This window comes from Lonchura striata, chromosome 1, assembly GCF_050655825.1.
Source record: "Lonchura striata isolate lonStrDom1 chromosome 1, ASM5065582v1, whole genome shotgun sequence".
Taxonomy (NCBI): domain Eukaryota; kingdom Metazoa; phylum Chordata; class Aves; order Passeriformes; family Estrildidae; genus Lonchura; species Lonchura striata.
In genome coordinates this window covers 38,227,301-38,241,109 of record NC_140703.1, presented here as the reverse complement: position 1 = coordinate 38,241,109, position 13,809 = coordinate 38,227,301, and the positions used below count along the sequence as shown (strand labels likewise).

Below are 13,809 nucleotides of genomic sequence, written 5' to 3'. Positions count from 1 at the left end.
GATGTAAAACAGGTGAAACTGCAAAAAACATTTTATTCTTTTAAGTATAATCCTGCAACTAATCATGCAACTGCCCCTATTAGAAGCTTGCTTATTATTATTTAGCCATAGCTATTATGACAATATAAACATGAAGAATTACTAAAATATTGACAATTAAAACAAATTAGAGCCTGTAAAAATGCTTCCTCCTAACCCTAACAGGCAATCCACAAAGCTTGAGAGCACCAGAAAAAGTGAAAAATTCTTAGCTCATCCCACTGGAGTAAGGAACAAAAGGCATAGATTATGTGCTTGCAATGTGTAGATTCATAATCTCCATGTTTACCAAATCCAATTCTTACCCAAGAAATAATTTTTATCAAAACATTACTTAATCATAATAATGTGACCAGTTCTCTTCCAATAATCTCACAGAACATTTATGGATACGTATACAAAAAAGTTAAGAAGTGTTTTTATTCCTTGGCCCTTCCCACAGATCCTGATAAACTAGTTTTCTTAGACAGGACAACTATATTTTATGGTCACCACATACAACACACATGTACATATTAATGCACCATGTATATCTTTATAGACCTGTAGGAGAATAATACAGTGCAGAGCATTTCCTGAGTCTGTTTGAAGTTTCTGTGGAATGTCACCTACCCTTCTCATTGCCAGTGTCCTGCAAATCTGTAATTACACATAACACAGATAAAATCTACAATCAAACTAATTCTGTAACACATTAGAAAACATGCTCCTCCTCAAATTATAATGCACCTAGCCAAGCTAACAATCTCTTTTTCCCATTCTTCCATATTAATTGATGGAAGAAGGCTGGCACACATGAACAGCAACACTTGGAAGAAAATCTGATTTATAAGCCTCCTGTTCCCAAGTTTAGGACTGACAAGGACACTGGACAAGCAAATGCCAGTGAGGTACTTAAAATAGGATATCCACTTGGGAAGAGATTAAGTGATTAAGTTCAATGTTACTGCCAGCTGCTAGTAGCAATTTGGAGGGCTAGAGATAGGTTTATGAACTTAAATCAGGACTTTTTCCCACTTCCCTGATTTTTCACTACAATTTGTTCTAAGCTGCTCAGCAAATAACTGAAAATGCCCCTGTGTCTCCATGTGAAACATCAGTTTCCTAAGGGACTGTAAAGTCTATTAAAATTTGATTTTGCCTGTAAGAGAAACTAACAGGCAAACAGATGTGAAATCAGCAAGTCATATTTCACTGTCAGCAGCAGCATTTTGCACATTATACATAATTGCCAGCTGAGAACATATCAAACAACTTAATATTTTAAAAAAACCTTAACTTTCAAATACCTCTTGACTTCCTTTAACGATTTCTTTTGTTAAGAACAATGACCCCACATTTTCGTATATGTATTATACTGCAATAGCAAGATTTCCTTCTTTCCTTTAACTGATCCAACATAATGTGAATTTTTAGGCAAAATATCTTGGGTCATACATCATGGACTCCGACAGAAAGGGGAATAACCCTACAGAAATTAAGTAGTCTATCGTCATTCATTGCATACATACAGTACAAGTATACTTTTGTCATTTTCACATACCTCTATTTCAACTTCCCTTTCTTTCAAATTTCAGATGCTAAACAGAATCCTGCTAACATGTCAGAGCTTTCATACATTGCCAAAAAGAAGTCTAGAAAAACCCATTTAACATAAAATTTGTTTGATTACTCTTCTTATTACTCTTAAAAAGTGTAGCTTTTCAATTTTCTCGTAGTTGTTTTGCTGTTATACAAAAACCTTGCACATGTTTGGGCTCATAAGCAGTTTCAAATCTCCACCCACAAATATTCTAAAAGGTACAAGAAGGTCACAGATTGACAACCAGCCTGATTTCTTCATCTTTAACATTACATAGAAATATTAGAAGCCTGGCACAGAAATGCCTCACATTGTAAGAAGTCTGTAGGAAAAGTTAAGCCCATGTTACCACTGATAAAAGGGAGAAAATGCATTTACTCTCACCCCAAAATGATACTCCGAAGCCAACAGCAGTGCTGAAGTCTAACTAACTAGACAAAGTTCTACTAGAATGTATCCAATCTCAAAAGTAATTACTGCAAGATGAAAATCAGTCAGCTAGAGAGGACATGAAAAAGATAATTAACTTACTTGGTAACTTGATTATGATTATTTGGTAACTTGATTATGATTATTTTCTCTATAATTATATTAAAGAAAGTGATTTAGAAGTGCTCCTATATTTCTAGAAACTCTTACATGTCCTAACTCTTTAAAAGAATGCATTAGAGCCATTGTTTTTGAAAGGACAGAACTTTGACATACATAAAACTTGGCATGGGATTTTCTTACTCCACAGTTGAAGTTCAAGAATGGGGCCTGACAGTAAATCAACAACATAATGACACATATTTGCCATTATTTTTAAATGACTGCTTAAGGAAGTTTCAGACATCCACAGTAAAAAAAAAAAGTGCATTCACACCAACTCTAGTACCTCCTACGATATCTTTTTAAAGAGAGCAATGTTTTACCCTTTTACCTTCTCTTCTTTAAATTAAACTTACTAACTAGATGCTTAAAATATCTCATTCCACAGTAAATTAAGAAAGTATTATAACTGACACTATTTATACAAGCTACCAACATAAATTGAATTTCCAACAATAAAACCTTACAAGCCAGGATTTCATCTGCCATCTTCCTGGCCACATTACAAATGGCAGCTTTGGGCTATCCTTGGATTAAAGTTTTCTTCCCTCTCTTAATATTTTCATAATGAACTTCCTCTGATAGATGAGCTTCAGCACCTCTCCTTAAGTGAAAGGCTTTGCTTTCTGTACCACTACATTTCATCCAATCTGAATTATTTCAAGTCATCCAGAGTTTTCTCCACAACATCCTGTAATTCCTCCGTATTAACTAATGTCACGTTGTTAAGTCATCAGCATTCTCCTTCTCTGTGACTAATTACAAACATTGCTCAAATTATATTTTAAAAAACAAACAAGAACAAAACCATAGTTCCATTAGGAAGCCCTAGGCAACTAAGCTTTATCAGGCAATACTGAGCAATGCAATTGCACATTAAACAAGACAAACCACAAACAGGAAACTGAATGTTCATAAAGAGTTTTTTCACTGTAGCTTTCTAGATTTAAATTTGAGTTTGCAAAAGACTAATTTCAGATTAACTACATTTCTAGCACTCTGAAATAAACCCACTGAACTGTCAAATGTCAATCATCAAACAACCAAAACAAGAAACATTATTATATTAAGCTGAAAATCCATAAACACAAACCCTACCTGCTTTTCCTTTCAATGAGAATAGCCATGTAAGAAGCAGGTAAGGCTGCACCAAAGCCCGGAGACCAAAAGTAGAATTTTCCAAGTATCTTCCTGAAAAAGTAATGTAGATACATATTACATGCAAATTCATGCACCAAACTCTATTTTATCTGCATTATAAAATTACAAATTATTTATTAATTTTGTATTCTTATATTAATCTGTACTTACAAATAAACACTAACCATTATATTTTTACAACTGGATAATTCTCAAAGGATTTCCCAAAGTGTTTCATAAATACCTGAAACAATTCATTAATGTATTCATTTCATTTAAGTGGCTACTTTTCTTCCAGGAAATCAGTGTCTTCCAATACATATTTTTGAAAAGTTGCAGATACTAATTACAAAAAAATCTTCTAGAAGACCTTATAGCCACTCATCTATTTGCTACTTGTCCGAATACAAGTAAGATGCTCAGGAAGATCTGCCTTTTGGAACATTAGCGATGCAGTCAGGTAAGACAGAAATCAAATAAAGTAATTATAATACATGCTGCACTCCAAACAACCCACTGATTCGAAAAACAGCAAAATACATATTTACAGTATGCCAAGGAATCAGTCTCTACATTACAAGTGGAAGTAACAGTGAATTCGCAATCCTATTAAGCTGGGAAAGCTCTCATTTTTGGCAGCTAGATCTGGATTTCTTTTAGAGTTCATACAATTTCAACTACCAAAATTCCTTCAACAATAAGAATTGAGGGAAAAAAAAAAGAGTTACATAAATGGCAATATCTAAGAAAATCTTTCTATAGATTGGTCATCATTAAAGGAAAAAAGCCAAACGGCATGTCAGACACAATGTTACACACCATGTTTGGTCTTCACAGAAGACCTGCACTTCAAACTTATTCAGGCCAATCATAGGCAAACAAGAGCCAGAGTTGTGACATTTGGTGGCATGATAATAAACATACTTTAATTATACCAATGCTGCTCAGCTGACAAGCACTATCAGTGAGAAAACAAAGCATTACAATGGAATCTACTCTTCTAAAAACACAGCAAACAAAATAAACAAAATTGCAAACACATACAGGGTAGAAGATGACACTTTCTTAGACAAAATTTCATGTTGATGACAGAAGAGAGAACAAACATAATTAACCAACACCATCTGATTAGCTCACTTTCACTCTTGCCATCAAAGGCATGAGCAGCTTCATCTCATACTTCTGCAAAAATAACATTACCAGCGAGCAATGCCAGCTTATGTTCGTAAGTGAAAAGAGAGCCAGTGTATCAGCAGCAAGTGATGTAATGGCAATTACACACACTGCTCATTCCCACGGCTGCAAAAGGATAATTTCTCAGGATGACAATGCCAAATGCTGCAGGAGATAAAGTTCATTATTAGGACTCTCTCAGAAAGTAATTACTGTATGAAGTTTCAGGGAAGTCATTTTAAGCATCTTAATAAGTATGAACACATCTCACCAGACACACCTGTTAAGTAACAGAACAAATGCCTTTTCTGTGGGAAAGAAACAGTAATTTGTTCTTTTGGCATGGTTTAGAATCCTTTTACAAATGCTTGCATGTTTGGTTTGACAAGATTTCGGAAACAACAGTAACACATTCTACATTATAAAGTCCAGTGGAAATAAAAATGCACAGTCACTAACTGAAACATTCACACTTCTCCTAAAGTAAATGAAAATTAGGTTTTGTTATTACTTGCATGGTTATTTTCATATGTTCTATGGATAGAAATCCGAGTAGGAACTAGGAGTTCTTTCAGGTCATGAACCTAACTCCTCAATCTACAAGCTATACATGGACAAACTTAATTACTCTAGTTGATAGACTAACAGAACCATGCCTTCATGAGGTTTTACATGTAATTGAACCATAAACCTAAAAATCGCACTTTTCATTTAACAGATGCAATGCCTGTCAACACAGGAACCCAGCACTTCCATCTGAAGCCCAGACAGATGTAGTCTGCTGGATCTCACCAGTGGAAGAGATTACAACCCCCAACTGGACTGTCACACATCCTTAACAGAGATCATCATCCTCACTGCTCTGCCAACAGACCCTAATTCACCACACAAAAAAAAAAATAGGAGCTAAAAGAAAGTCAGTCAAGTTAGCTTGGCAACCTCTTCTAAAGCAAGAACATCTATCCATTGTCTAAGTCATTGCTGATATCGGTTTTAGATATTTTCAACATTTTACCCACCTGTGAAATGGTAAAAGTATTAAACAATGCATGAAATAATTTTAATTCCACATTCTTGCATGCAGTTCTACATCCTTGAGAATATTTTCATCAGTTTCAATTTTGGTAGTTTTTCCAAGCTGAAAGGAAGAAGCTACCGTAAATATGAGTTAACATGTCCAACTATAAACCCTTACTCCATTGCTTTGGTCTAGAACTCCAGGAGGGTAAGAGCAATCAACTGCACAGGGCTTGCTGAACAATTCTTCTGAGTTAGTGCTGTTGCTATAATATACCTTTCAAGCAAAAACAGATATAAAAACTGCAGCATATATCCTATAGTACAAATCTATCACATCCAATCTGTCATCACTATCTAGAACCAGATGAAGAACTTCTAGATCTTCACAGTCTCAAACAATCTCTTTTCATGGTTGCTTATCACGTCCAGAAATATTCAGGCCAGTTATGCAGAACCAGAGGTACTGGCATTTCTTTGACAAGTTAAAATGTTTCTGGCCTAAATAATCATGTACCATTACTCTTGCACTCAGGGGCTACTGAAGGAAGTACACTGTATCACACAGCACTAAGTTCAAAGAATAATATAACTTCAATCAAAACATTAAGAAAACAAACATTAAAAAAGACACAAATTGGTTAAAAATAAAGGACTGAAGTTTCACATTTCCATCCTCCATCAACTACCCAAGAGCAGGTAAGAGAAGCAAGCTTATATGCCTCAAGCTGCAAGACAAGTCTATTAAATACAAGATATTAAGTACATTTCAAGTTAATGACTTTTCAACATTATGATCTTAGAGAAACTCTCAAAAAGGCATAGAGAGCTCAGTTTGTAAAGGGGTCATGTATTCATTCAGCTTCCTGATGTGGTCTCATTTTTCCTCCAAACACCACTCACTCAGCTCCTTGACCACATTCAAGTGCTGAAGTGACTTGCTCAAAGAACCTACCCATAATGATCCTCAAACACCTTCCTGATAAACAGCAGCTAGTTTAAAGCCTGTTCCTGAGTAATGACAGAGCTGCTTTTTTACTTTGCACTTTTCTCTATCAAATTTCATAAGTGATTTTAATCAGCAGATCTTTCTGAAACAGATGAGAGTCAGTTTCAGATTTCCATACCCTAAATAATTTTACACAATCTCTCACAGTAGTGTTCAGCACCTCTTCCAGATTCCTAAGGTATATCCAAAATAAAGGACATAACAGGAACTTCACTGACAGCTTATTTCTACTATGCAAACCAATTATTTATGCCTTGTTTTGTTTCATATATATTAACTATTTGCATATTACTAATGCCTGGAAGACAGAAGACCTTCTTGACAAGTCCTAGAAACAATTCTTGTCACAGGCACTTGGGAATACATGAAAAATTTACCAAGTGGATCATCACCAGGTATGTACTCATTCTTCAAAGGATACAAGTCTGGAAAGTATTTCTTCTCTAACAATCATATTATCCATTGTTTTCTGAAATGTCATTTAATAGCTCTTACATATCCTAATCACTTAATCGCTGAGGCTCTGAATTTCATTTTGGACAAAAAAGCTGCAAAATTCTCACTATATTTGGACATTCATGTACTTCAACAGGAACCATTACCACGGCTGCCTTAAACACTTGTTATGCCTCTGTCAGTGATTTCAGTTCACCAGTTTCAATCAGCACTCTAGCCAATGACTTTTTAGTCCTGCAATTGCAGGTGGAGGGCAGTGTGCAGAGACTGCCAGCAAGGATTCTGATGCAGCTGTTTGCTCCTCAGGGGCATCCCTTTGCAAGAGAAAAAGCACATACACATCCCAAGATGTTGGTTGGTTACTGTGCAGCACAGCTGTATGAACAGCAGAATAAGTGCTTACATCTGTTTCTTGTCACATGTAATTATCGGAATTGTCCTTTACATTGTTTTGACCTAGGTCAACCTAAACAATGCTTCAAGGAGACTTGGAGGGCACCTGGGCTAGGCAGCATTTCCATTACCCAGTCTGCATCTGGTCATGCTGCTCTGGAGGTCAGAACAGCTTAGACTGCTATGCTCACACAGGTGAAAGTGATGCCATGCCAGAGTAAGACACTAATCTCTTACCTACTTCATTGACCAGCACAGTCACAGATCTGCTAGATGGCTAATATCCTCTGTAAGAGGAACTGCTGAAAACCATACAACTTAAAACCATACCAGCTTAATTTAGAAAGTAACATTTAACTACAGCATTGAAATAAAGCACTGCAGATTTATAGCCAAATACATAGCAGAATAAGGAACAGCACTCTGTAGTTCAGAGAAATAAAGATAAATCAATATTGATACAACCTAGATTGCTAGAAAACATCATATTCTGTAGAGCTCATTACTTATAGATTAATTTTAAACTTTGAGAATTATTTACTTGATAAGCATTTCATGGCTCCTCAGCCTGCTCCTCTTCTCTGCTTTCTCCTCCACCTTTGAAGGAAAGTTGAGAGGCCTCAAAACTGATTTAGAAGTAGGGCATAAGGTGTTTATCTTTTAGAGGGATTCGTGAGTATGCTGTGAGTTAACTTTCAAACATTCATAGCTACTGTAAGCTTTACGTGTCTATGTATAACATCTCTTACAATAAATGCATCATCATATTAATAAAAAGCAACTTTTAATTTTTAACTATCATGATAGTTACTTGAAACATATGCTGGAAACAGAATACAGAGATGCCTTTTAGCTCATTTTTCAGAGCAAGTCTGTATCTTACAGAATCCCAGAGGCTGGGATTTCCTTCATTTATGATGGTAAGGAAAAGTACAAACTTGGATGGCTGTACCAAATTCAGTATAATTAAAAGTTATCACAGCCTCTGCATCAGGAATATAGAAGCCAATATCAAATTACATCAATTATTTCTAGGAAAGATTAGGCCTTTTTAATTCCCCTCTAGCATCTATTTCAATTTCCTGCAACAATGTATTTTGAATCTTTAAAACAGAGAAAAAGAAGTAAAGCTTGACTTGCTTACTCATTTAAAAGATAAAAAAATGAGAATAATTTTTAAAAAGTAAAGCTTCATATCAAATGGTAAAACCAGAAATCAAGATGATTGCTGTAGCATTTCTTATTTCAAAGCATTACAAACAAGCCAATTACAAAAAGAGAAAAATTATTATACAAATTGAAAAGTTGCACAAAAATAGCTTTATTACATTTCATTTTTAGGATAGTATACCAACCTTAGAATGCAAAAGCAAGCAATATACAAGGTCCCATTTGCTGTCAGAAAGGAAGTTGACTGCAAGATCTCAGGTAGCAGTTTGTACAAATAATAGTCAAGTTTTCGTTTCCTGAGAATAGCTGCAATCTGAGGGAGAAGGAAAGAAAAAAAAAATAGAGGACAAACTTTAATTCAGTTAGGCACTTTTTGCACATGGTAAAGAAATAGAAAAACGGAAAATGAGGCATGCCCACGTAAGTAGTAAAACAAAGCCTATTAAACTTTATGGACAATGCCACAAAGATTTGCTTTGGACTTGTTCCAGCCGTTACAATATTTATACCAGGAAATACATCAAGCAATATGAAATTGGAAGTACAGGAGGAATTTTATTAGCTTGTTAACGTTGGCCATAATTGTCAGAAACACTGTCTGCCAGACATCAAAACTTTTAAGCTGTTGATATATCTACAGAGTTGTATCCTTAAGACAACTGGAAAATCACATAATTCTGGTCAGAATATCACTAAAGTAATCCAAAGACACACCTAACACAGTGTCTGTGAAGTGGTGATGTATTTTTAAAGGATTTCTACTTTAATTAATTAACTGCAAGTCCTCAAAAAATGTTCACCATCTGCTGGGAGAACAACAGATTCCTAACATATTTCACAGAATTGGTATATTACCTAAAAAACTTTCTATAGCAGACACCAGGCTCAATCTGAAGAATAAACATTCTTTTTGTTCAGTTTAATGTATGTCCAAGGTATTATAAAGAACAGCTTATTTAATGACTCAAACACTAAAGGTCCTCAAGCTTTTTTTGTCCATAGAAATTGTGCGATTAGCTAACAGGAAGACGTAGGAAACCAGGCTTTTCTCAGAGGTAACCCAGGGCTAAGACAAGAGGCAACAGACAAGCTCAAGTATGGGAAACTCTGGTTAGACCTAAAGAAAAGCTTCCATTTGAGGGTGGCTGAATATTGGAGGAGGTTACTGAAAATGACTGTGGACTCTCCACCCCTGGAGACCCTTGAAACTTAACTAGAAAAGTCCTCAAGCAACCTCAAGGCCTCCCAGGGTCCCTTCAGCCTGTGTGCTCATACAACTCCATGGAAGTATACTTTGAGTACAACATGAGACAATTCTTCATTCTACTATCATTATTATCTTTATTGCATTGATCTCCCCAGGAGTCTCAAAACTGGACAGTTTTTGGTCAATGCTTAGAGAAGTTCCAAACAGAGCAAGCTTCATATTGCTAGAGCAGATGAGAAGAAAGACATCCTGTCAAATCCATATGCCAGCATATCTCAAAGTCTTGGTTGTGAGAGGGAGATACTCTTCCCAAACATTGTCCAATGAATAGCAAGTAGATGTTTTAGAATCAGAGATAGGCTGAGGATTCTACTAAAATGAGCCATGGGAAAAGTTCTGCCAAAATCTTGTTTCCAAAATGAAGCTTGAACTAAGGATTAAGAAGAAATTCATACATGAACAGACCCCTGAAAACAGATTTGCACATTACTTAATCAAGTGTCAAGACTGCTTTGAGCATAATGAGTTAGGCAATAATGCAATCCATAATCTTTCTGCTGAAGGAAAGCCTTAAGGTAGTCTAAATGCCAGATAACTAGCTGCTACCCACTCAGCTATTTCTAGCATATTGCAGGAAGGACATGAACACTGGAACAAAATAACTATTTTTTTTTGTTTTAAGAACACAGCCCTCATACCTAAGTGTGAAGCCTTGTTCCCTCAGACCAAAGTGTAACTGAATGAAAGATTAATTATCTTATAAATTAATGTCAAATCAAATCCAAAAAATTATTTCTGTAATGTCTCCAGGAAGCTTTAGATTAATGTAAATTTCTGCTTTCCCTTCTCTTTACTATCCTACTCCCAAATGAAAAACAGAAAAGAACCAGAAACAATAACACACAAACCATTACAAAGAAAATTGGTCACATTAATTGAAAGAGAAATATGTGTGAGAGCAATAGAGCTTCATGCACACACACATACAAAAAAAAAAAAAAAGCTTATAAAAGCTTACATTTCTAACTGCTTTATAGACAACAATAAAGCTAAAGGGCTGAAACGAGGCAAGAGCAGACTATAAAGTTCTTCTACTCTTCTGCTACCAGTGATGTGATTACATGGAAAAAATACCAGATATTTCTGGATACAATTTTGCTGTCCCTATCAGTGCCACTCATTTCAGAAAAGTATTATTAAAGTGCAGAAATATTATGAAATCTGAATGCAGAGGTTCATGGCTCCCACTGGGATACACCTCACTCAATCAGCTGGGAGAACATTGTGATGAAAACCAAATTCTTACAATAAATGCACTGGTCAAGGCTTATTACTGGATGCCAATAGCAGAAAGAATGGAAGGAGAGGGCATCAGGACATCCAATAGGTACTCCCTTAGCAAAAGAATCATCTCCATAAAGATGCTAACAGATGCATTGAAAAAAGAAACTGGTCAGTATTAATAAAGAAACAGACAGAAAAAACATTTTCTAGCATTAACTAAAGAATTCTCACAACTGCATTTTTACTCTCCATAAAAAATGTAATAAAAGAAATCAGTCCACCAGTTTCAGGATACTTCAGTTTGTGGAATATCATTACTTAAGTCCTTTTTCTTTTTAATTTAGTCTATATAGGCAAATGTTAATCCCCATTGATCTAAAAAAATCTGAATTTATTTACTGTGCCCTAACCATGGAAAGAATATACACAATTCCAATGCCACCCCTAAAGCATAGCTACATAGTCTACTGCAAGATTAGAGCTAGGCTATTGGTGTTCCAGCAGAAAAGGAGCACAAGACTCAAACCTAAGCATGATTTGAGGCACCAGCCAGGCCTGATTATTTTCATTATGTGTCATGTAACGCCTACAAGTATTCATCATCCAACCACAATAACCTCAGCTTCACCTCCAGTATCCTTAATCCTCACCTATACTCCTGAACTACAGATTCCACAAGGGGCACTGCACACAAAGGATGGTTTGATTTAATGAATGTACTAACAGGTTGATCAATTTACAGTTGGACAGGTTACACAGCAGGCTAAAAACACCACAGGCTTTCTGCCAATTCTGCTGTCCTGTGTACAACATTTTTGTCTCTCCCTCCTTCATCCCCCCTCCATAACCATGTCCTAAGTTTGTACAAAGTGTATGACTTCAAGGACTACCCCTTCCTCAAAATTTGGTGGAATTAGACGACACATACTACACTGACTGATGGAAAATGGAAACAAGCACTTCCATCTCTGATTCCTTCACAACATTCAGCTGAAATCAACCACATCATAACAAAATTTTATTAAAGAAAAACAGGAAAAGAAAAACAAAAAAAAATTTATAACCCTACAGAAATATTCAGACACTTAGCCAAATCCTTAGGAAATCAGAGTTCAATAGCATATATAAGCACAACTATCTAACACGTTGAGGTACCTTTAAAACACAAATTTAGAGATTACCAATACAACTGCGCAAGTGGTTTATATATTCCATATGCTGCAAGTCATTAAAAACCCAAGGAAAAATTTATAAATTAAGTCACATGCTAAAACCAAAGCAATCTCCAGTATTTAAAACAGTTAAAAAAATACCTCCAATTACTCAAATGGTGGGCAGTGCTACAAATACATGTCACATTTCTTTCATAACTATATTAAATTATTTATATGTTCTTTTAGAACCATGTGCAAGTTTTTACAAATTTTACAACATTACTCTTTTGTTTTATAAAAATTATTTTTAAGTGCTTTGGAGTAACTGAATCTCAAAATGCCCTCAGGTAACACTTGGATTTTGAAAGACACTTGCTCAAATAAGCAACTTCTTTCTCGTGCATCCTCTGAAACACAGATTTGATTTTCCTCAATTAGCTCGTCCCTTCCTGATTTCACAGATTATAAAACCTGACTTCCACATTGTTTAGTTTCATAACTCAAATCCTGCAATACTCTGTGGAATAATGTGTGCCACTTGCTCTGAGTTGCTGTGCCTCATGCGAGATGCTATATGAGGATCACCATCAGTGGGTTGAGTTGTTTTGATCTGGATTTTCTAAAATTTTCCATATCACTCAACCAACTGAAAAAAAGAAACAAACAGTACTCACATTCTTTGAATGATATCTAAATTACCTTCCAGTCTGGAATCACTCTCATTCCATGACAACTTATCTTTACTGTTTGTTTTCCTTCTATTGAAATGAGCTGGAGACTGTATTTCATTCCTCTTAAAATGTCTAACTCAGCATAATTTTCAAGGATTATCCTCCCACCCTGAAATTCTTGCACTCTACTGTAAAGCTGTACCAACTTAAGAGAACAGATTTATTCCTTGATAAACAGTCCCTGCTAGTTCTCAGTATTTGTAGTGCCTTTACCAAGATCTTTGCTCAGTCAGTCAAGGCTGAGGCCTTGATTTCCAACATTACCGTGATGCAGGCTCCTGGTTACCCCTTACAATTTTGAGCATAAATTTTTTAGTTCACCTGAATTTATTATATGACTATTTTTAAATCCTCAGCATATCTCAGTAAAATATTCTTTTTGTTTATTTTCAATTTATGAAATAACTTTTATAGCATGGCCCAAAAGCCACCAGAACAGACTGAAATGATCACAACCTGGAATGAAGAAGTCACAGATTCTTACTTTAGTAACATCTAGGCTAATTTTAGTCATATTTAACCCAGCTTCCAGAAGAATGTAAAGACAAGAAGACAGTGACCTACATGTCATTCATAACATAGCAGAGAGACACAGGACGCTGCACAGTACTAAGATTAACAGATATCTAAAAGAAGGCAATCACATATCACCATCACAGTAACTCTAGGTACTGGATCAGACAGAAGAAAGATTGCTGACAGCCTAACCCAGATATCCAAGCTGGCATCCAGAAGCATATTCCACAGCAACACAGTTCCTCCCTAGTCTCCCCACCCTACTTCTAAACACACAATGGTCTGCAGCACATACAAGGAAAAATCACATTTCAATATACCCAGCAATTCCAGAGTATTTTAGAATA

The 13,809-nt window shown here is 35.6% G+C and overlaps 1 protein-coding gene across 3 annotated transcripts in view; it reads right to left on the bottom strand.

The window, feature by feature from the left end:
* Positions 1-13,809, bottom strand: part of TMEM135 (transmembrane protein 135) — a 158,201-nt gene that overhangs the window by 139,041 nt on the left and 5,351 nt on the right. The window contains exons 1-4 of one of the 3 annotated variants that reach the window (XM_085574660.1): positions 8,756-8,866; positions 7,942-7,997; positions 5,545-5,663; positions 3,311-3,403 (exon numbers count right to left, since the gene is read on the bottom strand). In XM_085574660.1, coding sequence (XP_085430786.1) covers positions 3,311-3,403; positions 5,545-5,576 — 125 coding nt within the window. In that variant the 5' untranslated portion in view covers positions 5,577-5,663; positions 7,942-7,997; positions 8,756-8,866. Of the gene's footprint in view, positions 1-3,310; positions 3,404-5,544; positions 5,664-7,941; positions 7,998-8,755; positions 8,884-13,809 lie in introns of those variants that run through there. The other 2 variants (XM_085574659.1, XM_021545028.4) reach the window with 2 other exon arrangements.